Below are 12,606 nucleotides of genomic sequence, written 5' to 3' on the forward strand. Positions count from 1 at the left end.
GAGAGAGAGAGAGAGAGAGAGAGAGAGAGAGAGAGAGAGAGAGAGAGAGAGAGAGAGAGAGAGAGAGAGAGAGAGAGAGAGAGAGAGAGAACCAGGAAGTACTACGCAAAACCAAACACAGAGTAACAGCAGAACGAAAAAAAAATAAAGAAAAAAAAAACTAAGCTCAATAACTGTAATTTTTGTCCATCAGGTGTGTCACGGTACACACACACACACACACACACACACACACACACACACACACACACACACACACACAACAGAAAACGTAATAGTTCGTTAGTCCCCAATTAGGCAAGTCCCCCATTGAGGTTTGCACAACGCGTTTTCTTTACTGAGGCGTCACTATCAAAACAGTGAGTTGTTGGTGATAGGTGATGATGATGTAGGTCAGTGATAGTGCGTGCGTGCGTGCGTGCGTGCGTGCGTACGTGTGTGTATGTGTGTGTGTGTGTGTGTGTGTGTGTGTGTGTGTGTGTGTGCGCGCGCGTGTGAGTGTGTGTTTAATGGCATTAAAGAAAAGTGTGGGAGTATGGACGAGAGAGAGAGAGAGAGAGAGAGAGAGAGAGAGAGGAGAGAGAGAGAGAGAGAGAGAGAGAGAGAGAGAGAGAGAGACTGGTAAAAAAAAGAAGACAAATTAGATGGCAAGACTGTGATAAAAGGAGGACAGAGGAATAAAGATCGGACGAAATAGGAGAATAAAACCAAAGCAGTGGAGATAAGAGACAGAGAGAAGAGATGCACAGAAAAAGAAAAAAAATAGAAATAAAAACAAAGAACACACACAAGGAAGCAACTGGAAAAAGAGAGAGAAAAAGAAGACAAGCAGTGGGTTGCAGAGATTGGCTAGATATGACTGTCAGCGTTAGGAGATGCAGGTGAAGACGTTAGTATGTGTCTTAGTGTGTGTGTGTGTGTGTGCTCTCTTCTTTTGGTTAGTGCGTTTTGTTATCTACGTTCTGTTCTTGTGGATTTATGTGGATTATAACTTAATTTAACCTAATTCATACTCATTATGTTATATTTAATCTTTGTACTTTTCTCGTTAATAAATATCTCTCTATCTGTGTGTGTGTGTGTGTGTGTGTGTGTGTGTGTGTGTGTGTGTGTGTGTGTGTGTGTGTGTGTGTGACGTATTCAGTAGGTTTAAGATGTAGCGTCACAAAGGCAAGTATTACGGAAACGTGGCGGACAGAGCGACGGGGCGACGACAGGAGGCTCTGCGTGACGGCCATTGCGTGGGGGTGGGGTGAGTGATAAATCCAAGGGTTGGCCGACGGAAGCGGGAATCATGCCGCCAAGGACGTTACGCTGCGACACAGACACGGACGAGGTTCATTACTCCCAGGTGCGCCTCGAAGTGCCAGGTGAGTGAGGAGAGAGAGACGGGGAGACAGGAACACAAGAAGACAGGAAGACAGGAAGAAAATAGACAGGTGGAAAATTAGGCAAGTAAAGTCGATAGAGAGGAAGACAAGTAGACAGACAGACAAGTGGATAAGTAGAGAGGAAGACAGGTAGACATGGAGACAGGTGAGAGAGGTAGAAACACAGACAGGCGGAGAGGAAAGCATGTAGACAGGAAGACAGGTAGAAAAGACAGGAAGACAAGTATGCAAGCAGGCAGGAAGACAGGTAAACAGATAGTCAGACAAATAGAAAAATAAAGAAAAAAACATATAAGTAGGTAAACAAGAAGACAGACAGACATGTAAAATAGAAAACGGGTAGACAGGTAGACAAGTAGAAAGGAAACCAGGTAGATAGGAGGACAGATAAACAGGGAAAGGGGTAAACATGTAGACAAATAGAAAATTAGAGAGGAAGACAGGTCAACAGCAAGGCAGGTAAACAGGTAGACAGAAAGAGAGACAGACAGACAGACACGATGACAAATAAACAGGAAGAACAGTGAACAGGTAAACACGTAAATCACGCAAGTGTTTTAAGGAAAGAATATCAGTTTAACTTTTCTTCCTTCTTTTTATTTATTTTTTTTTATAATGACGAATGAATCAGGTATTTTTTTTTTTTTAGCAGGTGCACGCAACACGCAAATCACGCAATAGTTTTTAGAAAGGAGGCATAAATTTACCGCCTCGTTTAAGCTGTTTGTCCTGTCAATTGTGAAAACGACGCTATATTTCTTTTTTCTGTTTCAAGGAATTTCTACTATTAAACTAATCATCATGTCTACCATCACGCTAGTAAACTACAAAAGAAATCAAGAAAATAAAAATGGGCGGTTTTGGTACTGAAAAATGCTGCAATATAGTTATTTGTAATGGTACGAGAAAAGTACAGGTTTAGGTTGTGTAAAATCGCCATTACCAGCACGACCAGCGTATATAAAAATTGTGTAATGCATTCAAATTACCATGAGAGAGAGAGAGAGAGAGAGAGAGAGAGAGAGAGAGAGAGGGAGAGAGAGAGAGAGAATTACTTTATGGGACTCGCTCGGCTGACTGTGGCATTGAGTAAGCATTGAGCACTGAGCACCGGAGCACCTGATCGCTTCCCCGTCACGTGTCACCTGTGCAGGAAGCAATACACGCCAGCTGTCACCTCGGGATTTTCTGGTCATGTTTGTCATAGTGATGCAAAGATGAGTAAAGATGAGTAAGTATTTTAGTGAGCATCTTCCACGCTAGGTGTGTGTGTGTGTGTGTGTGTGTGTGTGTGTGTGTGTGTGTGTGTGTGTTTTCGTTTCCCATTAAATGCTATTGGTTGTTCTGAAATTTTTTTGAACCGCTGATTATATTAAATGTGTTGTGGTATTTTAGACGCGTTATTATGTATCAGTTTCTTAACGGGCTCGGAGTAATTCTGGTCCATCAGTTATACAAACTAAACTACATAAACTACCTATAAAATCATGCTCGTTTCTGTTATAATCATACTACTATTTTTTTTTCCTTCTTTTTCATCGTTTGGTTTGTTAATATGTAAGTTCTGAGTTTTAGTTTTCCACGTTTTTATCACATTTCACTTCGGCAAGTTTTAATTCTTTTGTTACATTGACCGTTGTGTCTCTTTTTGTTATATTTTTTTCCTTCTTCCTTCCAATTTTTTTCTGTTTTACTCTTTGCTATGTTCTCTTTTTACCGCAGCGTCCGTCTTTGCAAGTTTCTTTCTTTCCTACTGTCTTCCTACATGTCATTCTTTTCCACAACCGGCGTAATGAGGCAGAGAAAAGTTTAACTCGAACACACACACACACACACACACACACACACACACACACACACACACACTTGTTTACTAAGTAGTTTATTCAATAATCAGTGCTCTGCCAAAAAAAATATAGATAAATAAATAAATAAATAAATAAGTAGAAGAAATGAGAGAAGCGGTAATTGTTATTCAAATTACCTTAGATGAGAGAGAGAGAGAGAGAGAGAGAGAGAGAGAGAGAGAGAGAGAGAGAGAGAGAGAGAGAGAGAGAGAGAGAGAGAGAGAGAGATGAATTATGACAGGAATACAGATCTTCTTTACCAAGCATGAATGACAAAACAGAACAAAATAACCTGACTCTAATGTGGTAGCGTGAAAGTGAATGGGAGAAAGTGTGACGTGTGTGCTCAGTCAACACGTGAAATGTAAGGAAAGTGTTTAATTTCATCTCCCACTCCCCCCATCTCTCTCTCTCTCTCTCTCTCTCTCTCGCTCTCTCTCTCTCTGCATATACATACTTTTTCTTATTTTTTCTTATCGTAACGCATCACACTGACCTTTCTAATTAGTCTTGTAAGAACTAAGCGCACTCAGAAGGCAAGTAGAGCAAGATAACACAACCAAGGCGAAAGGAAAGCAAGCGAGACGAGCTGAGTAAAAAACGGTGAGAAAAGTGTAAAGATGACAAGTTGAAGGTAAACACAGGGAAAATAGTAACACGGGTGAGCCAGATACGGTGTTTGGTCCTTTCACTGCTAGACTTTTTCCTACAATCACTTACAACATTTTTAGACGATTATTTTCTGCACTGAAGTGTCTTAAATAGATTTGTAGCTTCGAAAAGGCATAATTAATTTTTCCTCCCATAACTACCTGCAAAATTTAGTCACCTGTTTTTTGTGCTAAAGTTTCTGGAATACATTGGCATCCTCAAAAAAAAAAAAAAAAAAAACGATAAAATTAACCTGCCTATTCACTCTTTATGTTTGTTCGTGCAAGCATTTTCTTTTCCTAGTTATCTGAAGGTAAACAAAGGGCGACAGTAACAGTAAAAGGGTTAAAGCGATGATTGGTAAAGAATAAGGAACAGTGACACAAAGGAACATAAATAAAGAACAAGCAGCAGCAGATCGGTTCTTGCGCAGCTGTTATATACAACAAATAGGGCGAAACTAGCAGGTATACAGACAGAGTAGCAGAGAGGAACAGCATTAAGATGAAAGCTGCAGGACTGGTAGGGTGAAAGGATGAACAGAGCAATTGAGACAGGTAACGGTAATACTAAGGTGAGAGAATCAGGGTGAAAGAGATAGGGAGCGTGGCAAAGATGAGGAAATATAAAAGACAAGAGAGAAAACAAGTGTGAAAAAGATAGGATGAGGGAGGGAAGGACAGTAACAAGATGTGCAAGAGTGAAGGAAAGCAATGGAAACAAAGATGACAAGTTACAAAAGAGGTGAGCTAGGGAAGATAATGTTAGGGTGAGGGAGGCAGGTTGAGGGAGACAGTGCTAAATGCAGGACAGGTGAGGCAGGGTGAGGTGAGGCAGAGTGAAGTGAGGCAGTGTAAGCAAATTAAAGCCTTTGGTAGAGTGAACACATTGAACAGTGAACAGCGAGCAGTGAACAGTGAACAGCTGACCCTAGCTGGTGAGGAACACACGCCCTGCCATCTAGTGCTGTGGTGTGGAAACTAGTACTATTTTCCTCTATTTTTGTTTCCTTTTCCTTTCTCTGTTTTCCTCTATCTTTATAATCAACATTTTTTTTCTTTTTATGCCTCTGGTTATTTCTTTGTTTGTTTTTTTTTCTCTTTCTTTCTTGCCTCTTTTTTCTTTTTTTTTCCTATTCAGTATTTCATTGTTTTCTGTTTTATTTCTTCCAATGTGTTTTACTGTGTTCATTATTTACAATTTCCTTCTTTCGTTTCCTTTTGTTTCTTGAAGTTTTCTATTCCTTGTTAGAATCCACAGTTATTCCTTTTGTTTCTTCGTGTTTCTTCTCATTCTCGGTATTTGCACTTTCCTTTCCTATTTGGCTGTAAGTCACTTTCCATTTTCTTCAATTTACATTTTCCTTCGCTTTCCGCACCTCTTCAGCAGTTATTTTTCTTATTTTCATTGAAATTCTATCTTTGGTCTTTTTTTCCTATTTTCCCATCACTTCGGTAACTTCAAACATTTACATTTTTTCTATTCATCATTTTTCTTTTCATTTTTTTTTTATCTAACGGATTTTTTTCTTGTCTGCAACTTATGTTTTTTTTAACTTTTTTTTTTATCCTCCTTTCCAGCCTTTCACATGCCATAAATCACAATAGTTCACACTACAAAAAGAACAGTACGTATATGATATGGTCACACCACGTATTATTTAACCATTTCACCATTTTTTTCAATACTCAAACAAACACACTTTCATTACCACACATCTCCACGTCACATCGCGTAACACTTGAGAGTCACAACTTTCACAAATCTTCGAGAATTTTCATTACACACTTTTCAGTCCAAATAAGTTTCGATCCAAGGCTCAAATTAATGTTGTCATAAAGTTTAAATTAATGTTCAACGTTCAAAAAGTTATAAGTTCAAATCAGTATTATAAGGTACAAATCAATGTTCTGAAGTTCGAATTTATGTTATTTTCAAATCAATGTTATGGCCCTTAAATAAATGCTGCTTTAACCCTTTCAGTGCTAGCCATTTTTTTTCCCATAATCCCTTTGCATTTTTAGCATATTTCTGTACTAGCGTATATTAATTAGCTTTGTAACACAGAAAAAAAAAATAAAATAAACCTCGTATTCTTTCTTTCTCATATGCCCATGTTGATTATGCTTCTGTACTGCTCTCGATGTTACCTAAAGGCGACCATGGCAGTGAAAGGGTTAAAGGTCGATAGCGTTTCAAGATTCAAATTAAAGGTTCAAATCAACGTTATTATAAAAGTCAAACCAATCGTGCACTAAAATTCAAACTAACACTGCACTAAACCTCAATTAAATACCATTCTAAGTTTCATTCTCATTGTTATCAAACTAACGCTTTACACAGACAAATACTGCACTAAAATTCAGATCAACACCATTCTAAATTTCATTCCAAAATCATCTCACCTGCAAGTCGCCCCATCACTAACCCACCCGTTAATAAATACCTCATCAAGACACACCACACTCAGACTCCCAGACACACACAGGGACACGCACAGAACCTACCGTGTTACCCCAATACACTTAGAATGAACTACACTCTCACACTCTGCAGACACTCGCCCTGCTTATCATTGCAACGCTTCCTCCTCTACGATGCAACTCAGACCACGGGAGGAGGAGGAGGAGGAGGAGGAGAAGAGGAGGATGTGAGGTCCTTACGCCACCCTCTTCAAGTTTATGACGAGCAGTAGCGCACGCAATAATGGGTGTAACAGAGAAGGTGTAGGAGTAGGAGGAGGAGGAGGAGGACTAGGACGAGGACGAAGAGGAGGTGGAGGAGGAGGAGGAGAGGGAGGAGGAAGAGGTGAATGTTTTGATAATGACCCAATGTATTTCTCTGTATTCTAGTGGAGGACGAGGAGGAAGAGTAAGAGGAAGAAGAGAAGAGGGAATGGAGAAACGAGATGGAGGAGGAAGAGGAAGATGACCAGGAGGAGGAGGAGGAGGAGGAGGATGGAAGTGATAGAGAGTAATAAATAAAGATGTTAAAACCGAGAGTGATATTGATGATAAAAAAAAGAAGGAAGGAAGGAAGAAAGGAAGAAAGAAAAGGAAAGGAAAGCAATAGAAACTGCAGAAGAGAATGAGAGATGAAAGAAATAAGGTAAGAAAGGTTCAGAGAGAGAGAGAGAGAGAGAGAGAGAGAGAGAGAGTCATTGGAGCGAGAGGAGGGAATTGGCTCACCGATGTCGTAAAGAGAGAGAGAGAGAGAGAGAGAGAGAGAGAGAGAGAGTCATAACCCCCACGTATCGGATAGAGCCTCGTGTTCAGTGCGTGCTTCATATCGTGACTCCGAAGCTTCGAAACCACAGCGCAACGGAATTTTCCCATACAATCATTTTGCAATACAGTAACGAAGCTCAGAGGCGACGATGACAATAATTATGTAGATTGGACGCGCGTGTGACAATGAGCGGAAGTAGCAGTAGGTGGTGATGGTGGTGGTGATGATGGTGATGGTGGTGATGATGATGGTGGTGCAACTTTCCCTTTTAAAAGCTAACATTACGGGAAAATATTACAATGATCATCACGAGCATCCATCCACGTTGATATAATTACAGTGAAATTACCCGCTTTTCTTTTTTCTTTTATTTCCACTGTTTTTTTAACGGCGCAATTTTTTTTTTTTTTGACCAGGCATTAGAGTCCTGAAATGTCACAGCAATGTTTTCTTTTTCTTTTTTTTTTTATCTTTTTGATCCTGAAGAGCAAAGTACATTAATCTTCAAAGCTTTCTATACTGATTAGGGATTATTTCCTCTTGTTATAGCCGTCACAAGAGTCATTACTGCCTGGTCTTTAGTCTTCCTCCTCTATGTCATCTCCTCCTTTCCTTCGTGGTACTTTTGTCTCTTGGTACACTTATCTAAAGAGTCATTCCTGCTTATTTCCTCCCCCCCCCTCTCTCTCTCTCTCTGAGCCTTTCTTAGTCTATTTTTTCATCTCTTATTCTCTTTTGCAGTTCCTCTTGCTTTTCATTCTTTTTTTTCTTCCTTCCTTCTTTTCGTTCTCCTTTCCTTCTTTCTTTACTTCTTTCTTTCATCATAAATATCTCTCTTAGTCTTTGACAGTTTTGCTTATTACTCTCTATCACTTTCACCCTCCTTCTCTTCTACCCCTTTTTCATTCTTTCATTTATTTTTTTCCCTCCTTCCCTCCTCCCTTCTTTTCTTCTTTCAATCCTTTCCTTATTCCTTCTTCCTTTCCTTCCTTTAAATAATTGTGGCAAGGAACTTTGCTGTTTACCTTTCCCCTCCTCTTTTCTGTGATTTCTGTCTTTCTTTTACGTCAATGAGTTACTTTTATCTCCCAGTAAAGTGTCCACAAGAGTAATTTCTGCTTGTTCTTCCTTCCTTCTCTTTGTCACCTCGCTTTTTTTTTTCTCTCTCTCTCTTAAAGCTGTCACGAAAGCAGCTTACTCTGTCTCTTTTTTGTAAATTTCGCAGCTATTTATTCTCTCTCTTTTAGTAAAGTTATCGTACGAACCTATTTGTGGGGTAGAGTTGGAATAGTGAATTAATAAGTTGTTGAATGGTTGAATAGTGAAAAAAAGGTTTAAGCTAGTAAAGAAAAAAAAATATATATCGAAAATAATGAAGAATACTGGAGTTGAAATAGCGAATAAATAAATAGTTGAAGAGTTGAATAGTGAAAAAAAAACCTTTAGTTAAAAATTACAAAACAATAGTCGTAAGTAATAAAGAATAGTGGAGAAATAATAGAAATAGTGTAAAGATGGTCTAAAGCAATGCAAATAGAGGAAAAAATGAGGAAATGGAAAAAGTCAAAACTAGTAAAAACGAATGAAAACAGTGGATAAAATAATAAAAAAAACATGAAAAATTTGTGAGTAAATAATAGAAATAATGGAAAATACTAGAGAAATTATGGATATATACTGAAATTAATTGAAAATAGTAAAAATCATGCAAGGAATTAGAGTGGGAGATTTTTAGAAAGCACCATAGAAAATTAACTAAAAACTTAAAAAAAAAAATGTGAAATTAGTAGAAAGTGGCCGAAGTAAAGTAGAAAGTTAAATGAGAGATAGAGAAAAGTGAAAATATAGTTTGAAATATGGAAAGCATCATAGGAAATTAATCAAATGATACTGAAGATAGGGGAAAATTAATAGAAAATGGCTGAAATATAGTAGAAAGTAGTTGAGATAAAAAAAGTGAAAATATATAGTTTGAAAAAAAAAATGAAAAGAGCAAAATAACAATGAAAATGATGCAGGAGAGTGTAAAACAGCACCACATATAAAGAAAAACAAATAACTACACGTTGTATTACGAAAAAAAAGAGAGAAATACAAAAAGAAAAAATACACAAATGGCAACGCTTCACATCCTTCAACAATACTAAGAAATCTGAACGTTCTCTCCCATTCCACTTACTAAACAAGAAAAAGAGAGAGAGAGAGAGAAAAAAAGACCAAAACTTATGTATAATTTTAACTCAATGAGGAGGTAAGTTCTATGTACGGATGTGAGAGCCCCACCCATGCCTTCGTCACCCCGCCCCACCCCTCCGTCACCCCGCCATCACCCCTCCGTCACCCCGCCGTCACCCTTCATGCCTCACCACCCTCAGTCACCTCCTTCACGGCGCCCGCAGAAAGAGGGGCGTGGAGGGAGTTCTGAAGGAAGGGAAGGAATGATGGAGAAATAGAGAGGAATGGGAGGAGGGATGGATAGGGAGAGGAATGGAGGAAGGGAAAGAAGGGAGGGAGGGATGCAGAGGGAGAGAAATGGGAGAAGGGAAGGAATGGAGGAAGGAAAAGAAGAAAGGAACGAAATACTGAACAGAAAAGAAAAAGAATAATGAACAAAAAAAAAGTAATGGGTAAGACATGTTGAGGAAATGACAGGGAAAAAAAAGGAAGAAAAAGTTAAAAAAGGAAAAGGAGGGGAAGGAATAATATGAAAAGGGAAGAAGAGAAGAATGGAAAAAATTATGCAAGAGAAAGATAGGAAAAGGGAAGGAGGGAGAGAATGTTAGAAGTAAAGGAGGAAAAGAAATGGGAGGAGGAAACCATAGGGAAACGGAGGTGGGGAGGGGGGAGGAAGGGTAAGAAAAAGGGAAAGGGATATGGAAAGAAAAGTAGGAAGTGAATATGGTATTTTCTTTTCTTTTCTTTTCTTTTCTTTTTGGTTGGGGGGAGAGTTTCAGATTCCTGCCCCCTTGAAAAAAAAAATAGAGACGTATACAGGAATTTTCCAGACTATTTTATCATTGGGTTTTCCTTCACAGTCTGTCCGGGTTTGGCGAGCGAGCGACGCCTCACCAAGCTGTGGAAGTTTCTGGAAGTTTTTGAAAGTTGTGTATGGATGGATCTTGTTTTCTTTTCTTCCATTCGTTTCTCGTTTTCTTTTTTTTTCGTTTTCTTTCGCATTCTTTGTCTTGAGATGGAAATTATGCGTGTTCGTTTTCCATTTTCTATTTTTTCTCGCTTCCTTGTTTTTTTTTTTTTTACTTTACCCCAACAAGTTTGTATGTGTGTGTGTGTGTGTGTGTGTGTGTGTGTGTGTGTGTGGAGGTGCATGCGTGTGTGTGTGTGGTCTATTTGCACGCATTTTCCAAACTTCTAATTCCTTTTTCCACTTTACTTTAACTTTCCTTCCTTACATGTGCCTGTCTGAGTGTCTGAGTGTCTGTCTGTATGCATGTGTGTATGTGTGTGTGTGTGTATGAACGTTCTACCCTACCACCACCACTACCACCACCACCACCACCGCCACTCACGACATGACACGCGCCACTATGCCGCCATTGTTCTATACGGCTGATGGAATAATAATATATATCTACGTGAGCCGTTAAACTATTGTTCTTCTTACGACACCTGGATTGTTTGCGCGCGGCCACGTGAGAAACAGTGTGTCACGCCACTCACACAATTGACGCTTGCATTACAGGTCCTCTCTGATCCCGCTCCAATTGTCACTCGGCGAATTAGTTATGAGCTGTCATGAATTTCCGACTAAAATCACTTCGCTTCACATTTATCCTCGTGTTGGTTCTCAATTTTCTTTTTTTTTTTTTTTCATGAATGGTTGCTGTTCGTATTGTTTATTGTCTCTTGGGTGTATTAAAGAGTTTTTTTTTTGTTTCACAGTGAGGTTTAAATAATAAAATTTCCACTTTGTTTAACATTTACCTTCGTGTTTATGCTGATTTTTTTTTGTCTTTTTTTTCTTGATCGGTTTCTGTTCGTATTAGGTATTGTCAAGTGTGTTAAAGAGGATTTTTTCTTTCTTTTCACAGTGCGGTTCAAATAATATATTTCCGCTTTGCTTAATACTCACCTATCGTGTTTATTCTAATTTTTGTGTCTTTTTATGGTTGGTTTCTGCTCGTACGTCTTATTATCTCGAGTGTGCTAAAGACAGAGTGTGCTTCTTACAGTGCGGCTGAATTAATCGATTTTCACTTCAGTAACTTTGCTTAACATTTTCATTTCTAATTTTTGTTTCATTTTTGCTCGTATCTTATTGTTTCTTGAGCTTGATAAAAGAGTTTTTCCTTCTTTTTTACCAGTGGGGATCAATTCATAAATTAGTTTACTTAACATTTTTCCTTCGTTTTTTGCTCTCATTTTCTTAATTTTGTGAATGGTTTATATTTGTATCTCTTATAGTCTCTTGCGTGTGTTAAAAATTATGAGTCTCTTTTTTCCAAAGATGCTCATTAGTTTTCACTAAAATCACTTCATTTAACTTTTTTTTTTTGCGTTTACTTTCATTTTTTTTTTCTCTTTTGTAACTGATTTATTAACTTTGGTTCCTATCTCATATTGTCACACGTGAACTGCATTAGAGGCGACGATTTTTTCTTTATTTTCCAGCTTATATGAGGCACGAACTTCGTATATTTCTTCACACATTCATTCGTTCTTTTTTCGTTTTGTTCGTAACTCGTACAGTCACGGTGTGTTTAAGAAGGATTTCAGGTCTCTCTTTAAACGAGTCACATAGCGGTGAGATACACAAACACAGGAGCACTTATACCTTACCTTTTGCGTATACTCGCAATGCCTCATTACCGAATACATTAGATGGAAGGCTTTGATCGATATTTTAATGAAGCACGAGCTGTCGACCCGCACAGAACATAAATCGTACACTCAGAGGCTTTTGTTTCCACACCACAAGCCGAGGCGAGCGAACCTCACAGACCCTCACCAGCCGGGCAGCAGTACGTGAAGGGAGCAGACAGTGTAGAGGGAGAGAAGCAACCAAGTCCTACCCGATGGATTGACAGCTGCACCCGTAGGACCCAGGGATTCGAACGACGTGGGGCGGCTAAATCCAGGGCGAGGAAAGTCATGCGGTCGATAATCGAAATTGTCAAACTGACCAGGTCGGCCATCAAAGGAATTCTGGGGTCTGTTAAAGTGACTGAAATTACCGTCAAAGTTGGGACCGGGTCTGGAGCTCTCGGGTCTTGAGAAGGGCGGCGGTGGGCGTCGGTTTGGGGGTCTGAAGGGCGGCCTGTTCTGAGGTCTAAGTGGTCTGAGGACTGAAGAAGGTCTATGTGCATTGGGGAAAAAGGTTTCGTCGTCGGGGGTGAAGTGGGAGGGAGGTCTGTCAAAGGGTCTGGAGCCGCCGATATGCGTGAAGGAGCCGGGCGGGAGGGGACGCTCTCCAAACTCTTGCTGGTGATCTGATGAGGGCGAAGGGGCGGGTCAGTGCCTTGGGGCATCGC

The 12,606-nt window shown here is 39.4% G+C and overlaps 1 protein-coding gene across 7 annotated transcripts in view; it reads right to left on the reverse strand.

The window, feature by feature from the left end:
- The window catches only part of LOC135089251 (serine proteinase stubble-like), a 113,945-nt gene that overhangs the window by 29,857 nt on the left and 71,482 nt on the right, over nt 1-12,606 (reverse strand). For 4 of the 7 annotated variants that reach the window (XM_063984694.1, XM_063984695.1, XM_063984697.1 and 1 more), the window contains one exon: nt 12,148-12,564. The exons of 2 other annotated variants lie outside the window; for them this stretch is intronic. In XM_063984694.1, the coding sequence (XP_063840764.1) occupies nt 12,148-12,564 (417 nt within the window). The remainder of the gene's footprint in view (nt 1-12,147; nt 12,565-12,606) is intronic. One more of the 7 variants, XM_063984696.1, reaches the window with a different exon arrangement.

This window comes from Scylla paramamosain, chromosome 32 (genome assembly GCF_035594125.1).
Source record: "Scylla paramamosain isolate STU-SP2022 chromosome 32, ASM3559412v1, whole genome shotgun sequence".
Classification (NCBI taxonomy): Eukaryota; Metazoa; Arthropoda; class Malacostraca; order Decapoda; family Portunidae; genus Scylla; species Scylla paramamosain.